Consider the following 20692-nt stretch of genomic DNA (forward strand, 5'->3'; position numbering starts at 1 on the left):
ACTAGCCCAAAACCTGTCACTTCTTTCAGATTTCTACCACCTACTGTAAGGCGCGGTTCACATTAGCGTTCCAGGTCCGGCTTCCCCGGACCCGGAACGCTCCGTACACAGCGGATGGTGAATGGATACATTGTTAATCAATGTATCCATTCACACTCGCGCGCCGTCCAGATCCAATCCGGGAACGCAGCTCCGGGACGATCCGGCTTTTTTTCCAACATGCACTATTTTTCAGTCCGTCCCGGTGCGGACCCGGGCCGGATCCTGACCCTTCGCATGCGGCCATGCTGTGCAATGAGAAACGGATGTTTCTCATCACACTGGCAATAGAACCGGATGCTTCCAGCTACCGGTCCTATGCCACTTGGGGGGCCCGGACTACACGCCGGTATCCCCCATGCTTGCGGTGCCTTTCTGGCACTGCAATGTATCTAGTTCCGGCTACTTTATTGTAGCCGGAACTGATACATTCCGGATCCGCAACTTTTGCCGCCTTGTGGCCCCCGCAGAGACCCGTACGGTCTCTTTGCGACCCCCGAGCCCCTGGACACTTGCGGACTCGAACTAAGTAAAAGCAACATAGGAGAAAAGTAATTCATGGCTCATTTTACTCTGAAAAAAATTTACTTCTCATTTGTATATGTTTGTACATATTTTAAATTATAGTTTTTCGCTGCAGTGCCCCTTTAAATTGTTTCTAAACATGACGTAAGCAATTCCCACTATTACATTGCTTGCTTTAGCGTGATCATGCTGACAACTGTGCTGTCCCATTCCTGTGAACTGAGATATGCTCCCAAGCTCACTGTTCACTGCTTTAATTTGAATTCCCAAAAAAAAGACAGAACAACCTCCACATTTCTCTCCTCTCTTCTCACTCTGCCTGCCACCAGTTAGCATGGCTCCCGTAGTTGCCGTGCGTAGTGACGTCCTGCGTACATGAAGTGAGGGCGTGGCCTCCGCTGCCTGCGGACGTGGCTTTGGTACCGAGCGCGCTCTCTGTACGCTGTCGGGGTTGCGCAGGTTGTTGGACACCTGTAGTGGACGGTGGCCGAGATGAGCCAGAGATACAGAGCAAAGGGCAGCACAAGAAGGTGAGAATGGGCAGGACCTCCACAAGTGGCACAAGTGAGTGGAGTGCCAGGAGCAGGCTGGTGGGAGTCATGTGACTGGAGATTCTATAGATAAGCATAAAGTGAAGAAAATGACGTCAGCATAGAACTCCAGTGGGATTATTACTGTATGGCAGTGTGACAGGCTGCTTAGTGTCACCTGTGGATCACACTAGTGGCCTGTGTGTCCAGCATCAGTGGCTACATCAGTGTGCCCAGTACACAAATTAGATGTTTTCACAAGTAAGGGCTGGAACCCACTAGAGCGATTTTCTGAGTGTTTAGGAAGCGGTTCAAACCGCTAGCGACTTCCCTAAACGCTCAGCTAATGTTAATGGATGGGCCAAATTCCACTGGAGTGATTACTAAATCGCAAAACGCTGGACATGCAGCATTTTTAGCGTTTCTGCAATGTAAAGTATATAAATGCTGGCCTAATCGCTCATCAGAATCTACACAGAGCAATTTTGCAAGCGTTTTTACATTACTGCACACTGTAACAAAATGAAAATTAATTGAAAGGACCAATCAGAATTAAAAACGCTAATCGCTACACATTCGCTGGCAAATTGATAACACTTTTGAAAATCACTCCCGAAAACGCTCATGAAATCGCTTACAAACCGCTCATACAAAGCGATTGCGATTAGCGATAGCGTTTTATAGTGGGTTCCAAGCCTAAAGCTGACTACTACACGGCTGACACAGCTTTATCACTCATAGACTGCCTGTCAACATCTAAACCAGCTGTTTGAAGAACAGAAAAAAGAGGGATTTTACATTTCAGTTTGAAGTGAAATTATCAGACTGTCTTTACCTTACTGTTTTACTGTAGTTATGTTGCTATTAGAAAAACAGAATACATGTATGGTATACATTGTTTATGTTGAGGGTGTTATTCAGTATATTTCATCCCTTTATTGGACCTATCTTTAATGACTAGACATGTCATCTACAATTTTGGCTGAACTGGAAGCACAGAGCTAATCAATTTGAAAAGTTACTTGACATGTTTTATTAGTTAATTAAGCTGTCAAATAATTAATGTATACACTTTCTAATCTAAATAGCCACACACAAAGTTTTAGTTTGCCCCCTGCAATTTCTGATCCCTGAAGAGCACACAATGGACAAAATGCTATTAAAGTGGACCTGAACTCTTGCACAACACAGAAGGAAAACATAGAAATGCACTCTGTGTGTACTTAGAGAGTTTAGCCTCTATTATTCCCCCTCATCTGTGTCTAATCACAAGTTGTAATTTGATCCCTCAGCTGTGTCACGGCAGAGAGATTATTTGTAAACACAGGATGTTAATATGTCTGCTTCCGTGAAAGAAGGAAAGTAGACAAACTGCAAATTTATTGCAGGATTTAAAGGGGTCTTGCACCTTTTAAAAAACAAACTGACACTTACTTGGGGCTTTTATCAACCCCCTGCAGCTGTCATGTCCCGCACTGTCTTCATCCGCTGCTCCGTTCCCCGTCGCCGGCACCGAGGTAATTATTCATCTAACTAGACAAATACAACTGCGGCTGCGCGTGTCATTGATAGCTTACTGCACACGCGCAGTACAGGAAAACTTCGTACTGCGCCTGTGCAGTAAACTCCCGATGACCGCGCAGCCGCAGTTGTATTCGTCTAGTTAGACAAATAATTACACCAGTGGCGGTGGCAGGGAACGGAGCATCGAGGTTAGACAGTGCGGGACATTACGGCTGCAGGGGGTCGATAGAAGCCCCAGGTAAGTGGCAGTTTTTGTTTTTTAAAAGGTGCAAGAGATCCCCTTTAAGCTGTAACCAAGAAATGTTTTTCTTTAAAGGTTATTATGTTGTTGCTTATTTTTTAGAACTGAGATGAAGTTCTGCGTTCAGGTCTGCTGTAACTTTTAGGCCCCTTTCAGACGAGAGGCTGAACTGTGCGTTTGCCGAGCATTGCAGTCTCCCATCTGCCACCCCCCAGTGTAATCTCCCATCTGCCACGCCCCAGTGCAATTTGGGTGCAATTTAAATGCAGCTGAATCGCAGCAGTAGTAACACTGAGCATGTCAAGAACTGACGTGGTGGTGTTACAGGGCAGCAGAGAAATGTGACATGTCGAACCTGAGCACAGCTGTGCTCAGATCTGACTGCATGGGGGCGGGAGGCACCTGTACAGCACCGTACTGAACACTAACAAACTATCAGCGAGTGCAGGATAGCAACTGACAGGCCGTGACTTCACTGCCTGGCAGTTGCCCATGTAAAAGGGGCCTTAAAATGTAACTGTTGGGCATAAAATAAAAAATCAATTCTTTATTTTTATCTGGTAAACTAGTAATAAGGATGCTAACCAGGCAATCCAAAAGTCAATCTCTCTATTACTTTTCTGTTGATAAATGATCATTCCCCAGTTTACCTGACTCCTATTTGATACACACACAGTTTGGTACACAAAAAGGAAGTTGCAGGGCATGCTGGGTTGTCGTTTTTTGCTTCTCTATTTCCCCTCAGACTTAACTAATGCAGCCTGATTGGCTGAAGCCTCTTTCCCTCCTGTTTTCCCCTCCCACACCTCTGTTCCTCTTTGATTGGCCAATATTTCTCATGCTGAGACAATGCACTTTCTATAGTTAATAATAATAATAATAATAATAATAATTGCAGTATTTGTATAGCGCCTTTCTCCTGTCGGACTCAAAGCGCTTGCGAGGCAGCCACTAGAGCGCACTCAGTAGGCAGTAGCAGTGTTAAGGAGACTTGCCCAAGAAACTCCTTACTGAAATAGGTGTTGGCTTACTGAACAGGCAGAGCCGAGATTTGAACCCAGGTCTCCTGTGTCAGAGGCAGAGCCCTTAACCATTACACTATCCAGCCACTGCTGGATAGTGTAGTTAAGGGCAAATCAGGCAGAGGAGACTAAGGGAGGAAATTACATCAGGATTGGCTTCAAAATAGTCACAGTTAAAATGGGAAATGCTTTTTTTTTTCTGTAGAAAAATTACTAAATTCAAAACACGGACAGTGCAATACATATGTAAGTAGAGAAAGTATTTATCTACTTACTGTATATATGTGTTTTTGTTTTCTGAGATAGTATGGCTGACAGCTCTTCTTTAAGCCTGGTACACACGTTCAATTATTACTGGCCAATCAGTTACCAATTCTGCCACCTCCATGCACAGGGTGTTTCAAATAGGTTGTAGTAAACTATGCCCACACTACTCAGCAAATCACAAAGCTTCGTGCAGTAGAGGGTGCTGTGATTGAAAAACTGTTCCTTATGAGGTTTCCTGCTGGGTCCCCTCAAATAGACTTATGCCATCAGTACATCACTACTGTACATTATAACCCTACATGGATGGAAGCTTATCTAGACTAGGCTTAAGATTTGCTGTTTCTGCGTATTTTTAATTGTTCTTAGTTTCTTGCTGAATCCAATATATATTGTTTTTTCCAAATTACAGAGAGTGCAGCGAGATAAGTGAGACTGTGTGGTGAGAGGGGAGGGCCCTTAGTACAATGAAAAAAAAAAAAAAGCTAGCAGATGATTCAAAACATCTTGTTGAGAAAATGTCATTTTTTTGTGGACTGAATTGCAGTGTTTGTGTGTATATTGGTTCTGTGATTCGTAAACATAACCCTATATTGTGAAACTTTTGGGTGAAAGAAAATGTTTTGTTTCTAGAAGTGCCAGGGGAAAAAAGTCCAACGCCATCCAAGGTTTTATAAACTGAACCATGGATGGATTGGCAAAGCATTTGAGAATCTACCCTCCCTCCCTCCCTCCCTCTCCTCACCTCCTGCAGGTTTACATTTTTATATACAGTACTATTAAAAAGTGTTTTTGCCTACTAACTGTAAAGATTAACCATGATAAGGCCATTATAAAAACAACTACAGTTGGCTTTTGCATTACAAATGGTGCTCCTGGAACATAGTTTATGCAATATATTATGATTATTTACTATATGTTGCTGATCTATGCTCTCCTATAAAACTATGAGGCTGGGAGCACACTTGTCTGTGCGGAAAACCATTAGTTTTTTGCTGTGAGGGGCTCTACATGTTTTTTTTTCGGGATTTGTGGTTTTTTTTATTGTGTGTTTGCCACACTCGTGTTTTCATGTTTGTGTTTTTTTTTAATTACCATTTTTTCCAATGGAGAAAAATACAGGGCTGTGGAGTCGGGACAAAAATCTTCCGACTCCGACTCCTCAGTTTATGAAACCACGACTCAGACTCCAACTCCGGGTACCCAAAATGGCTCCGACTCCTCGACTCCGACTCCTTAGCCTAAACAGGGCTGTGGATTTTTTACAAAAATTATCCGACTCCTGACTCCGACTCCTCCGTTTATGAAATCAACGACTCCGGGTGCCCAAAATTGCCCCGACTGCTCGACTCCGACTCCACAGCCCTGGAAAAATACAGTATCATTTATTTTGTGATGGAAAACAAACATTTGCTTTCTTAAACCAGAAATTATTTGCAATAATTCAGGTTGGAGTGAGCTCTGAGATTTCTCCCAGCGCATCAATGCTGAATTATGCAAATTTCCTATGGTTGTTCCTGTGAGCTAAACACACCTCCAGATCCGCTGGAATGCAATAAAGTGTCAGTTTTTTAATATTACAGAGCCATATTAATCAAACATGCATACAGACTGTTTTGGATTGATTGATCCTCATCAGTGCATGGCACGGATTAATGTGGCTCTAAGGAGTAGGACTTGAAACACCCAGTGTTACAGACTACCCAGGAAGCTCCTGGTGAACCAGAACTCATTGGAGTGTGTAAGGGGCTACAATGGACCAAAAAGCCCCCTTACTAAAATGCTATGGAAAACAAAAAGTTTGCCTTCTTCAAACAGAAAGAATTTGCAATAATTCAGGTTGAAGTGAGCTCTGAGATTTCTCCCAGTGCAGCACTGCTGAAATATGCAAATCAACTATTGTTGTCCCTGCGAGCTAAACATACTTCCAGATCTGTTGGAATGCAATGATGCGCCAGCGAACCGCATGCTTTTCCCCCATAGGAAAGCATTGTATGCAATTCACATACAATATGCAGAAAGTTCCAACATACTGTGTTTTTTTTAACCTTTTGGGAACCAGGTATGTTGAATCAACATCCAGCAGGTGGTGCTACCGTTCTGACCAGACGTTGATTCAACGTCCGCGCTAATGAACCGTCCCAACGTTATCGTGCGCACCGGAGAGGGGAGATTAAAGGGAAGGTTCAGGGACTATCCGAAAAAAATAAAAATCCCCATCCACTTACCTGGGGCTTCCTCCAGCCCGTGGCAGGCAGGAGGTGCCCTCGGCCCCGCTCCGCAGGCTTCCGGTGGTCTCCGGTGGCCAGGCCGGGCTCTTCTGCGCTCCAAGGCCCGGCACTTCTGTGTCCCACGCCGGCGCGCTGACGTCATCGGACGTCCTCCGGGCTGTACTGCGCAGTAGTAGGTCGGGCGCGCCACCGGAGACCACCGGGAGCCTGCGGAGCGGCGCCGAGGGCACCTCCTGCCTGCCACGGGCTGGAGGAAGCCCCTGGTAAGTGGATGGGGATTTTTATTTTTTTCGGATAGTCCCTGAACCTTCCCTTTAACCACTTGAGGACCCACCCTTTACCCCCCCTTAAGGACCAGCGCTGGTTTGATTGATCTGTGCTGGGTGGGCTCTGCAGCCCCCAGCACAGATCAGGGTGCAGGCAGGGAGATCAGATTGCCCCCCTTTTTTCCCCCCTATGGGGATGATGTGCTGGGGGGGTCTGATCTCTCCTGCCTGCTGTGGGTGGCGGGGGGGGCACCTCAAAGCCCCCCTCCGCGGCGAAATTCCCCCCTCCCTCTCCTACCTGCTCCCCCCCCTGAGATCCGGGCTGCACAGGACGCTATCCGTCCTGTGCAGCCAGTGACAGGACGTCCCCTGTCACATGGCGGCGATCCCCGGCCGCTGATTGGCCGGGGATCGCCGATCTGCCTTACGGCGCTGCTGCGCAGCAGCGCCGTACAAATGTAAACAAAGCGGATTATTTCCGCTTGTGTTTACATCTAGCCTGCGAGCCGCCATCGGCGGCCCGCAGGCTATTCACGGAGCCCCCCGCAGTGATTTGACAGGAAGCAGCCGCTCGTACGAGCGGCTGCTTCCTGATTAATTAGGCTGCAGCTGGCGACGCAGTACTGCGTCGCTGGTCCTGCAGCTGCCACTTTGCCGACGCACGTTATGAGTGTGCGGTCGGCAAGTGGTTAAGCTGTCATATGACAGCTGGCATCTCTCCTCAGTGATCACCAGCCATTGCGTATGGCTGTTGATCATGTGATCACTAAAATCACCATCGGATCGTAGTGATCAATTTGACAGCTGCAACGGTAGGGGGGAAAGAAGAGGATCCAGTCACCTCCCTGCCGTTCCCGCGACGATCGGCACCCCCCACCGCTCTTACCGGCATCGCTGCTCTTTCTGACATCAGCACCTGGTCCCGACTTGATGACATCATCAAGCCGCGACCCGGAACTAAGCAGCAGTAGGAGCTGAGATGCCAGCCGGAGCGGAGGGATCTGCTGCGGCTCGTCGCTGGAGCCTGGAGGTGAGTGAAGGCTGCTGCACACAGGGGGGACACCTGGCCACACAGGGGAGAGAGCCCAGCCAGACCCTGCAGGGATCCGGCTGCCTCACCCCCCAAACGTGCCCCCCCCCCTTCTGCAAAAATGCCTGGTCCTGAAGGGGGGGTTAGGCGGCCGGTCCCGAAAGGGTTAAGTGTTGCATTACAAAATGCAGCTATCTGCATGAGCAGGCCCATAGACTTTCATTATGTTCGATTTTGCATGCGTTTCCCGCTCCTGCATTTGATTTAAACAAGTGTGCTCCCAGCCTAAAGTTGACTCATTGCTGCAGTTGACTGTATATCAATTTGAAGATGTTAGATCGATGGCAGGAATTTTCAGGATGTTCCCAATGCTTATTCCCTTATGGATACAAAGCTGTTTTTATGTGTAGACAATTAAAGTGAACCAGAGGTGAGAATGATATGTAGGTTACCATATTTCTTTCCTTTTAAACAATACCAGTTGCCTGGCAGCCCTGCTGGTCTATTTCTCTGCAGTAGTATCTGAATAACACCAGAAACAAGCATGCAGCTAGTCTTGTCAGATCTGACTTTAAAGTCTGAAACACCTGATCTGCTGCATCCTTGTTCAGGGGCTATGGCTAATAGTATTAGAGGCAGAGGATCAGCAGGGCTTCCCGGCAACTAGTATTGCCTCAAAGGAAATAAACATGGCAGCCTCTATATCACTCTCACCTCGGGTTCACTTTGTGACTATCAGTGACAGAAGAAAGGGACCTACTGGGTTCAAACCACATGGATCAAAAACTGATCCTGTAAAAATGGATCCATTTTTGGTTTCAAATGGTTCAGTTTGTTACATTAGGCATCGGTTTTCCACCAGTGTGTTTCCTTCTCCGTCGCCACCAGCCCAGTATACCCATTTGGCACCTGCTTTGCCCGGCAGATACATGATTATTGTGCAGGACATAAACTTGCGTTCCAGTATAGTCAAATTTGTAGAGGGCTCCTTGGTTTACTTTACCACTCTGCAGTGCAGTCAAAGCGTTCACCTAGGAATATCACACGTAAAGTTCAGCAGCTAGCAGAATCCTTATTCCTAATAAGTCACTCTAATCCAGGCATGGGCAAACTTGGCCCTCCAGCTGTTAAGGAACTACAAGTCCCACAATGCATGGCAGGCGTCTGAGAGCTACAGTCATGACTCATAAAGGCAAATGCATTGTGGGACTTGTAGTTCCGTAACAGCTGGAGGGCCGAGTTTGCCCATGCCTACTCTAATCCTTCATACAAGTTAGTAGTGCTGATACACTTACACTTTTTATCAGTTAAGGGTCAAATGCCAAGGACCCCGAATGTGAGTACTGGCTAGTGTTGATTTTACAGAGTAGCTATGTACTCTTAGCTACTGTGAAGCAAAATTTAAATGAGACATCTATGACCGTGGGAGAGTGGGATTAGCACACCCATGTGGCCATCTGAGCCAATGCATCCCACGGTGCATCTTTTGTTGCATTACATGTCACTCCCACGCTTCATTCTTCAACCCAGAAGAAGGAAACGTAGGAGTGACATGGAATGCGACGTGGGATGCATCGGAGCAGATGGACGCATGGGTATGCACACACACACACACACACACACACACACACACACACACACACACACACACACACACACACACACACACACACACACACACACACACACACACACACACACACACACACACACACACACACACACACACACACACACACACACACACACACACACACACACCTCCCTTGGTCACAGCTGTCTCATTTAAATTTCGATTCCGAGTGCGTATCTACTTGGTAAAATCAACACTAGTGCTAAGATCTTTATGGTTATGTGGATCATGTTATCTAAATAAATAGTTATTGGTGATTGCCACTGGATTCCACTTGTTTCATTCCACAATCCTTGGAGTGATGAACAGGAGATGAAGAGGATGCAGGATTCCCTTGATTGACCAAAAGTGTATCGGCGTTCCTCAGAATGAACAGATCAGTTTTAAACAAACTGATCTAAACAGATCCTATTGCTTTGCCTAGGATCCATTCACATCCATTTGGATCTGTTTTCTTCCGCTAATTGGAACTTATTTGTGTCAATATGAACCCAGCCTTATGAATATGGAAGACATAACACAGAAACTCTTTAGCAGGTGTTAAATGTGATATTTTAATGCCTTCCAAAACATGAGCCTGGTTGCACAGCCTCTCCCACTCAGGCTGTTCTTCAGCCAACCACCAGCCTTCAGTGATAGTGATCATTTACAAAATAAAAAACAAAACAGTACATCATTGTTCACTTTTATGTTGTTCCCAACAGGTTTTGTAATGATTACTGGCAAGCACGCTTCTCGAAGTTACCAGAAACCAGCCACTGTATCCTCCACGGCAGCTGGTCATAGCTATCACTTTACGCCCATGGCCAACTCTGAAAATGACTTATCAGAGGAGGACACCGAAGAGTTTGAACTGCGCCCACGTGGGCGAGAGAAGACGAGGAGGAGCACTTCCAGAGAGCGTCTTGATGACATCATTTTCATAAGCAAGGACGTTACAGAAGGAGACACATTGAATTCAATAGCCCTTCAACACTGCTGTACTGTAAGTACTTATTTTTCTTTGTATTTTGTTTGCAAATGACCACTGCAGGCAGCTATCAAGATACAATGTACAGTAGGTTTGGAGAAACAAGGACGACTTGAAACTTCTGCCTCTGTCCTTAGGAGGCAGATTTGGCCTATTAGAATTTCATGAATTTCCTCTGGCAGTGTGTTTAAAGATGTGTGCTGTTGTTAGATAGATAGATTGCATGGTAGTGCCTTACGGTTCCTAATTGGACCTCACTGGCTGAGGGAGAGCTCTGTGCAGTAGAACCTGTTTGACTCACAGAACTGGACATCCTTGTCACAACCTGCTGTGAAGGGGATTAAAGTATAAAGCAAATGAAGAAAGCAGCTCAGCTCTCTAACAGTATGTAAAGTCTTTCTAATTTAAAGTAACTACATTTCTGGAATATTGTTTAGAAATGTGTTGAACATGTCCTGAATTCTTACCTCCTAGTAGGGTGAGGGACACTGCTTAAAGGACATGTCCGAGCAATTAAAAAAAAATTATTAAAGGACCTCTGTCACAAAAATCATAACATTTTTAAAATAATTATTAAAAATAAGAAGTCCATTTCTTCCTGAGTAAAATGAGCCATAAATTACTTTTCTCCTATGATGCTGTCACTTACAGTAAGTAGTAGAAATGTGACAGAACCGACAGGTTTTGGACCAGCCCATCTTATGGGAGGTTCTCAGGTTTTTTGTTTTTTATTTAAAGCAGTTAGTGAATGGCAGTTGCTCCTTCCAAGTGCCAAAAAAGTGTGCTGCGAGCAGGGAGGCTGGCCAGCATCTTTATATAAATCTTTTTCAGGGAGTGTCCTTATAAAGAATAAAGGCCATGCTGAGAATCCCCCATGAAGAGATGGACTAACCCAAAACTTGTCGGTAATGTCAGATTTCTACTACCTACTGTAAGTGACAGCAACATAGGAGAAAAGTAATTAATGACTCATTTTACTCTGACAGAAATGTACTTCTTTTTTGTATGTGTTTTAAATTTTAAGATTTTCGCTACAGTTCCTCTTTTAACTTGTTAGGTCATATCATTATGATTTAATGATATGTCCCTCGCCGCAGCTCCAGTGTCCCAGGATCACCTCTGTTGGAGATGCCAACCTAGCTGGGTCGAAACTACTGCTCCTGCGCAGAACACTCCAAACAACGTGAGCATGATCGCAAGCCGCACAGAAAATGCAAACCTGGCGAGGTTGGCATCCCCAGCGGAGGGGATCCCGGGACACTGGCTGTCAGGCCTATCGGCTGCCAGGGGCTGGATGAAGTCCCGGGTAAGTAGATCCTCTTTTTTTTTCATTTTATTTATTTTATTTATTTTTTTTGTCGGATATGGCCTTTTAAGCCTAAGTACATACATAGGAATAGATGGTTAACCATAATTAAGAATAGGTCTTTTACCACTGCTCTATTTATGTATTGGGCACATTTTTAAACGGTTTTGTACGCTGATATAAGGCCATGTTCATACGGGTGGTTAGTCACCACAGTTTCCATACAGTGACCATATAGCTTACGTCTGATCTAGTAGGATCTCTAGTAGAATCTGTGTTGCTGTATTACATGTGTTGTGGTTTGCGGGCAATAGATCAAAACTGCTTGCAGCTTCTGAAAGGTCAGATGTGCCTGCATGAGTCCCACCACACCTCTTCTGAATGATGCAACTAACTACAAATCTCTGAGGGCTCAGTTGGCAAGCTGAGGACTGCTTCACATGCTAACTTTCTATGTGAACTCAAAGGGAACCTTAACCACTTGCCGACCAGGGGTGGTTTGCCTGATCTGTGCTGCGTGGGCTCTCCAGCCCGCAGCACAGATCATTATTATGGCAGGGCGATCAGACTTCCTCCCCCCCCTTTTTTCCCCACTAGGGGGATGTCCTGCCGGGGGGGTCTGATCGCCGCCGGCCATCTGCATTTTGCGGGGGGGCTCCTCAAAGCCCCCCTCCGCAGCCATTTCCGCCCTCTGCCTCCTTACCTCCCTCCCTCCCTCTCTCCGTAATGCGCAGGACGGAAAGCATTGAAGGATAGGCTTCCGCCTATCAGATGCCGGCGATCCCCGGCCAATCAGAGGCCGGGGATCGCCGATCTGCCCTACGGCGCTGCTGCGCAGCAGCGCCGTATGATGTAAACAGCAGGGATTTCTTCCCCGCGTGTTTACATTTTGCCGGCGAGCCGCGATCGGCGGCTCTCCGGCTGTTCACGGAGACACCCTCCGTGAACTGACATGGAGGTTTCCATGGTAACCCGCAGACGACCAGTTTACGCCAATCGGCGTTAGCTGGTCGTCAAGAGGTTAATCATAAAAAAATAAATAAATAAAAAAGTTTAACTTACCTGAAGCTTCTACTAGCCCCCTGCAGCTGCCCTGTGCCTGCGCCATCAATGAATGATCCTCCAGTCCCCCGCAGAGCCCTGTCAACGGCCACTGCTGTTCTTGATCGCGCTCTTGTCAAGGGGAGCAATTTTTGCATGTGCAGAGGAGATGTGGAGATTTCCCTGTACTGCAACATGTGCAGAGCGCTCCCATCCACGGGACCGCGACCAGGAAGCACGCGGACTGAGGCTGCGTATCTAAATGAAAGAGGGGAGCTGCAGGGGGCCGGAGGATCGTTTAGTGATGGCACAGGGTGGCTGCAGGGGACTGGTAAGAAGCCCCAGGTAAGTTAAACTCATTTTAGGTTCACCTTAAAGGGAACCTTAACTGAGAGGGATATGGATGTTTGCTTTTAACCACTTGAGGACCGCAGTGTTGAACCCCCCTAGTGACCAGGCCAGTTTTAGTAAAATAGGCCACTGCAGCTTTAAAGAAAACCTGAACTGAACATTAACCTCCTTGGCGGTAATCCCGAGCTGAGCTCGGGGTATGCCGCCGGAGGTCGCCGCTCAGGCCCTGCTGGGCCGATTTTCATTCTGAAAAAAGCAGCACACGCAGCCGGCACTTTGCCAGCCGCGTGTGCTGCCCGATCGCCGCCGCTCCGCGGCGATCCGCCGCGTGCAGCGGCGAAAGAGGGTCCCCCCAGCCGCCCGAGCCCAGCGCAGCCGGAACAAACAGTTCCGGCTGGCGCTAGGGGCTGGATCGGGCGGCTCTGACGTCAGGACGTCGACTGACGTCCATGACGTCACTCCGCTCGTCGCCATGGCGACGAGGAAAGCGAAACAAGATAGGCCGCTCATTGCGGCCTATCTTGTTACTTTCGATTGCCGAAGGCGATCGAAAGTACGCTTCCGGAGCGCCCTCTAGTGGGCTTTCATGCAGCCAACTTTCAGTTGGCTGCATGAAATATTTTTTTTTTAATTTAAAAAAAAACCCTCCCGCAGCCTCCCTGGCAAAATAAATAAACCGCCAGGGAGGTTAAATGTCAAAATTAACAAACACAAGTCATACTTACCTCCTGTGTAGTCTACTCCTCAATCTATTTTTCCTCTCCTGCATCCTGTTTGTCCACTGTGATCAATGGAATTCTCCGTCCTCCATTTTGAAAATGGCCATTACCCCATAACAGCTTCCTGGTCAGCACACTGTTAAACTGTAACATCGCCCACTTGAGCCATAGGGAAACATGGACACATCAGTTCTCCTCTCAGCTGTAACTGACAGCAACTGATATATAACTGACAGCAACTGATATATTTCAATTCTGACAAAATGACTATGTAATATTCATTTGAAGTTACCTCATGTGTTAATTTTAAATAATTTTACTCAGTACAGGTTCTCTTTAAGGCCACGCTGTGGGGCTGCACAGCACACAAGTGATTTCCCCCCCCCCCCCCTTTCTCTCTCTCTGTTGGTGGGGCCTGATCGCCCCCCAGATGTGTGTGTGTGTGTGTGTATATATGTGTATATATATATATATATATATATATATATATATATATATATATATATATATATATATATATATATATATATATATATATATATATATATATATATATATATATATTGTGTGAAAAACTATTTGCCCCCTTCCTGATTTCTTATTCTTTTGCATGTTTGTCACACTTAAATGTTTCTGCTCATCAAAAACCGTTAACTATTAGTCTATTAGTCAAAGATAACATAATTGAACACAAAATGCAGTTTTAAATGATGATTTTTATTTAGTGAGGAAAAAAAACTCAAAACCTACATGGCCCTGTGTGAAAAAGTGATTGCCCCCCTTGTTCAAAAATAACATAACTGTGGTTTATCATACCTGAGTTCAATTTCTGTAGTCACCCCCAGGCCTGATTACTGCCACACCTGTTTCAATCAAGAAATCACTTAAATAGGAGCTATCTGACACAGAGAAGTAGACCAAAAGCACCTCAAAAGCTAGACATCATGCCAAGATCCAAAGAAATTCAGGAACAAATGAGAACAAAAGTACTGTAATTGAGATCTATCAGTCTGGTAAAGGTTATAAAGCCATTTCTAAAGCTTTGGGACTCCAGCGAACCACAGTGAGAGCCATTATCCACAAATGGCAAAAACATGGAACAGTGATGAACCTTCCCAGGAGTGGCTGGCCGACCAAAATTACCCCTAGAGCGCAGAGAAAACTCATCCGAGAGCCCACAACAGGCCCCAGGACAACATCTAAAGAACTGCAGGCCTCACTTGCCTCAATTAAGGTCAGTGTTCACAACTCCACCATAAGAAAGAGACTGGGCAAAAACGGCCTGCATGGCAGATATCCAAAGCGCAAACCAATTTTAAGCAAAAAGAACATTAAGGCTCGTCTCAATTTTGCTAAAAAAATATCTCAATGATTGCCAAGACTTGTGGGAAAATACCTTGTGGACCGCCGAGACAAAAGTTGAACTTTTTGGAAGGTGCGTGTCCTGTTAAATCTGTCGTAGAAGTAACACAGCATTTCAGCAAAAGAACATCATACCAACAGTAAAATATGGTGGTGGTAGTGTGATGGTCTGGGGTTGTTTTGCTGCTTAAGGACCTGAAAGGCATGCTGTGATAGATGGAACCATGAATTCTATTGTCTACCAAAAAATCCTGAAGAAGAATGTCCGGCCATCTGTTTGTCAACTCAAGCTGAAGCGATCTTGGGTGCTGCAGCAGGACAATGACCCAAAAGACACCAGCAAATCCACCTCTGAATGGCTGAAGAAAAACAAAATGAAGACTTTGGAGTAGCCTAGTCAAAGCCCTGACCTGAATCCTATTGAGATGTTGTGGCATGACCTTAAAAAGGCAGTTCATGCTAGAAAACCCTCAAATAAAACTGAATTACAACAATTCTGCAAAGATGAGTGGGCCAAAATTCCTCCAGAGCGCTGTAAAAGACTTGTTGCAAGTTATCGCAAACGCTTGATTGCAGTTATTGCTGCTAAGGGTGGTCCAACCAGTTATTAGGTTCAGGGGGCAATTTCTTTTTCACACAGGGCCATGTAGGTTTTGAGTTTTTTTTCTCACTATATAATAAAAACCATCATTTAAAACTGCATTTTGTGTTCAATTATGTTATCTTTAACTAATGGTTAACGGTTTTTGATGAGCAGAAACATTTAAGTGTGACAAACATGCAAAAGAATAAGAAATCAGGAAGGGGGCAAATAGTTTTTCACACCAATATACACACACACACACACACACACACACACACACACACACACACACACACACACACACACACACACACACACACACACACACACACACACACACACACACACACACACACACACACACACACACACACACACACACACACACACACACACACACACACACACACACACACACACACACACACACACACACACACCTGGGGGGCGATATATATATATATATATATATATATATATATATATATATATATATATATATATATATTGCTTTATTATTTTTTTTTATGTTTTTTTAATTATCTCTCTCTCTCTCTCTCTTCCCCTCCCTCCCTCTTCCACGTAGCCGGCCAATCATGGCAATCGAAGCCTATGACAGCCGATCGCTCTCTAATGTCCCAGGGGGACAGCCGTGTCACACGGTTGTCCCCAGTACAGCGCTGCTGCTGATCGCAGCGCTGTATTACCCTATTAGACGGCAGTTTCTTGTTGGTAAAACAACACAGGCCCTCAAGGATAGGGTATTGGAACACGTGGGGACAGCCTAAGAGAGACACTCCAGTGGCAAGGCACATGAATACCCACCATCAATCGAACCCTCTGGCCATCTGTTTCTGGGGCCTCCAACAGTGGAGGACAGGAAGAAGGGGCGGAGATCTAGATAAAAAAACTGTTGCAATTAGAACTAGCCTGGATTTCTCCTCCTGTTGATAACTGAGCAAGCAGATAGCTTGTATATGGAGTAATACAGGGGGAAAAGGGCTAATTTAATCCCCTTTGTTTGTGTACATAAACAGTCAGGCCTCTTCCAAAGGGAAAAGGAGGACACAGACCACGCACCATGAGGATTATGCAAAGACAGTAATTACTTTTGTTCACTGGCCTTGGATATCCTTTAACCTCCCTGGCGGTAAGCCCGAGCTGAGCTCAGGCTATGCCGCCGGGAGACACCGCTCAGGCCCCGCTGGGCCGATTTGCATAATTTTTTTTAATTACACGCAGCTAGCACTTTGCTAGCTGCGTGTAACCTCCGATCGCCGCCGATCCGCCGCTATACTCGTCGCCTCAGCCGCCACCCCTCCCAGACCCCGTGCGCTGCCTGGCCAATCAGTGCCAGGCAGCGCTGTGGGGTGGATCAGATTCCCCTTTGACGTCACGATGTCGATGACGTCGGTGACGTCATCCCGCCCCGTCGCCATGGCGACGGGGGAAGCCCTTTCAAGAGATCCCGTTCTTTGAACAGGATCTCTTGATCTCCGTTCGCCGAAGGCGATCGGAGGGGCTGGGGGGATGCCGCTCAGCAGCGGTTATCATGTAGCGAGACATTGTCTCGCTACATGAAAAAAAAAAAAAAAGGTATTTGCTGCCCCCTGGCAGATTTTAACAAACCGCCAGGGAGGTTAATGCAGGACCACGCTAGATCTGGTAGGACCTGAAAGCATTAGGGCCCGTTCACACTGCACGCGTTTCCAGCCGCGTTTTGGAAACGCGTGCAGGTGGCCAAAACGCACGACATCAGACATTGCATAGAGTGCAATGTCTGATGTTCACACTGCATGCGTTCCGGACCTGTGCGGTCCGGGAACGCATGCTGCACGCAGATTTTGCAAAAACGCGTGGCTGTCCCATTCACTTTTCAGTGATGGGATCAGCCACGCAACGCATACGAACGCGGATGGCCATGCGTTCGTACGCGTTGCGTTCCGCACGCATAGCCATCCGCATTTCTGATCTGAACGGGCCCTTACAGCATACAACTGAAAATGAACACTAACCCTGTTTACTGCCACTATAACTTAGATACTGTCTTTGACTTGTAATATCTATACTGTCTTTCATTATATTGTTTTGTTTGTGTCTGTTAGGCAACTGGCAAGTCAAATTCCTGTGCAAACTTATTTAGCCAAATAAAATTGATTCTGATTCTGTATACCAGAGCTTTTCTCCTGCAGTGGATCCGAGCAGCAGCAGTGGAACTGAATGTGGCGACAGGTGGACCTGACCGGTTAGGCCCTGTTCATACTGTCCGCGTATCAGAACGCATAGAAAACGCAAGTTGAAAAACGCATGCGTTTATATGCATTTTTCTTGCGTTTTCTATTGCGTTTTTGCATGTTGAAAGGAAGTGCGTCACACAGGAAGCAGAGGGAAACGTACGCTAAAACGCAATGGTATGCGTTTTTGATACGCGTCCATAGACTTTCATTGTGTCAGTTTCTGTGCGTGACGCACAGAACTGCATGCAGCAATGCGGATGAGAAACGTATGCGTCTCATATGCATACATGTGAACGAGGCCATTAGAAAACATTAGTAGCCATGTCTATGCGCAAAGTCTGCCCGTACTCGTTCTGGAAAAATGGCTAGGAACGCACATAGTCTGAACAGGGCCTTAGGGCAAGAGCGGACAAGGTGCGCATGTGAACAAGGTGCGCGGAATCTGCATAGACCACAACGTATTTGCGCAGGATACACTGTGGACCATGCAGTGTCTGAGCGCCATGTTTACATGCACACCATTGTGATTCTGGTAGAGTGTGAAACGTATGCACCCCAGTGACAGAAATGGTTCCAAAATTACAGTGTGTTTATATACTCTGCTGGCATTTAAAGCAAGATCTGTTTTGGCATAGAAGCCTTGTTAACCCTCCTGGCGGTATGAAAAATTCCGCCAGGAGGCAGCGCAGCAGTTTTTTTTTTTTGTTTTTTTTTTAAATCATGTAGCGAGCCCAGGGCTTGCTACATGATAGCCGCTGCTCAGCGGCATCCCCCCGCCCACTTCGATCGCCTTCAGCGTTCTCCGATCAGGAAATCCCGTTCAAAGAACGGGATTTCCTGGAGGGCTTCCCCCGTCGCCATGACGACGGGGCGGGGTGATGTCAGCGACGCCGTGGCGTCATTGGGAGTCCCGATCCACCCCTCGGCGCTGCCTGGCACTGATTGGCCAGGCAGCGCATGGGGTCTGGGGGGGGGGGGGCCGCGACGGATAGCGGCGATCGGGCGCGGGGCGGCGGCGATCGGTGTGCTGGCGCAGCTAGCAAAGTGCTAGCTGCGTCCAGCAAAAAAAAATTAAGAAAATCGGCCGAGCAGGGCCTGAGAAAACCTCCTGCGCGGCTTACCCCGAACTACGTTCGGGGTTACCGCCAGGGAGGTTAATTATTATCATTTTACTCCTATTTGGTTATATATTCTGTTGCAGTGTCTACAAACTAGTACCAGGATGTATATGTTATGGCCAAAGCCAGAAGTGTGGCCAGTACCCCAATTGGCCGGCCAGTGTGGGAAATGACCAAGAGATGTGGTCATAGTCAGAAAACACATCTTACAGAGAATACATTGCACCTTGGCTGGTGAGGTGACTAAAAAAAGTTTTCTTACAAACGTGCGACCTGAAGGCCTATGCCTAACCTTAAACTTCACTTGTGTAGTGCTTAACACTAATCTCTACTCTCTTCTGCCTAACACTAACCCCCCCCCCTTTTCCTCTGCTTAAAGTAACCTCCCCTCTTCTGTGAGTAATATTAACCTCCCCTCCTGTGTCCCCATCACTAACCTCCCCCTCTGCTGTGCCTTACCCTAACCTTTCCACCTCTCCAGATTCTGTCATGTCCAAGAAAGTGACTCTACACCAGGCAAACAGTGAAATGGCAGGGAAGCCGTTCTGCACATTGGCTGGCAAATGTTGGACTTTGGCCAGTAGTGTTACAGCTAAATTGGCCATTTTGAGAAATGGCTGGCCAGTTCCCGCTTTGGCTAACTTCTGGCTTTGGCCAGATATACTGATTTATGTCCCATATTAGATGTGGGCATAACACGACTGACTCCCTGGAAAACCGTTCTTTAATATGGAAAACTGATCCACACTGCAATTATCAACATTTTTTTTCTTTTGCATGTTTCCACAGGTTGCAGATCTCAAAAGAGTCAACAATCTACTTAATGAACAGGATTTTTTTGCACTCAGGACAATAAAAATACCTGTCAAGCGGTTCAGCTTATTAACAGAGACACAATATCCACAGACGGGAAAACTCTCCCGGACGCTGCTATTGCACCCTTCAGAAGATCTAGAATGCAGCCCATTGCTGGAGGCTCAACCTTCAGAGACAGTGGACAGTTTCCTACAAGAAGTGGACCGCGATATCCAGCAAATAGTGAGGTCTACGGACATGACAAAAGAAACCCTTCATGAAGTGGTTTCTGCTTTAAGTCAAGACGTCGGTTTTGGACTTGATCACCAAGTGATTCAAAGGAAAGACCCATACCATGGAGCAGACTGGGGGTTGGGCTGGTGGACAGCCGTGGTCATCATGGTCATTGTTGGAGTAGTCACACCAGTATTTTATTTTCTCTATTATGAGGTTCTGGAAAAGGAGCCTCATGCTAACTTTTCAAATGCAAAAAATCATTCGTAAGTTAAACTTGTTTTTTATTTATTTTGGGAAATTAATAGCTACAGCTATCCCAAAGGTATTAAAGTGATACTTCTGTCTACAGCTGGGGAGATGGGCCTAGTCAAAAGGAAGTGGGGCATCTCATAATCCATCAACAACTCTTTATTTTTCTAATCTGATTGCCTCTTTTATCGGGACATGTTTAAAATGAACCCGAGGTGAGTGTGATATGGAGGGTGCCATATTTTTTTCCTTTTAAGCCATACCAGTTGGCAGTCCTGCTGATCCTCTGCCTCTAATACTTTCAGCCATAGCCCCTGATCAAGCATGCAGCAGATCAGGTGTTTCTGACAATATTGTCAGAACTGACTGGATTAGCTGCTTGTTTCTGATGTTATTTAGACACTACTGCAGTGAAATGG

General features: G+C 46.2%; 2 protein-coding genes across 3 annotated transcripts in view; one reads left to right on the plus strand and one right to left on the minus strand.

Moving 5' to 3' along the window:
* ADGRV1 (adhesion G protein-coupled receptor V1) overlaps positions 1–1044 on the minus strand; it is a 629361-nt gene extending 628317 nt beyond the window's left edge. The window contains exon 1 of the mRNA XM_068247792.1: positions 852–1044. The gene's annotated coding sequence lies outside the window, so the exon portion shown is untranslated. The remainder of the gene's footprint in view (positions 1–851) is intronic.
* Positions 950–20692, plus strand: part of LYSMD3 (LysM domain containing 3) — a 28611-nt gene continuing 8868 nt past the window's right edge. Inside the window, exons 1-3 of one of the 2 annotated variants that reach the window (XM_068247776.1) lie at positions 950–1128; positions 10010–10290; positions 19782–20287. In XM_068247776.1, the coding sequence (XP_068103877.1) occupies positions 1101–1128; positions 10010–10290; positions 19782–20287 (815 nt within the window). In that variant the 5' untranslated portion in view covers positions 950–1100. The remainder of the gene's footprint in view (positions 1129–10009; positions 10291–19781; positions 20288–20692) is intronic. The other variant, XM_068247784.1, reaches the window with a different exon arrangement.

The sequence above is a fragment of the Hyperolius riggenbachi genome, chromosome 1 (assembly GCF_040937935.1).
Source record: "Hyperolius riggenbachi isolate aHypRig1 chromosome 1, aHypRig1.pri, whole genome shotgun sequence".
Lineage (NCBI taxonomy): Eukaryota > Metazoa > Chordata > Amphibia > Anura > Hyperoliidae > Hyperolius > Hyperolius riggenbachi.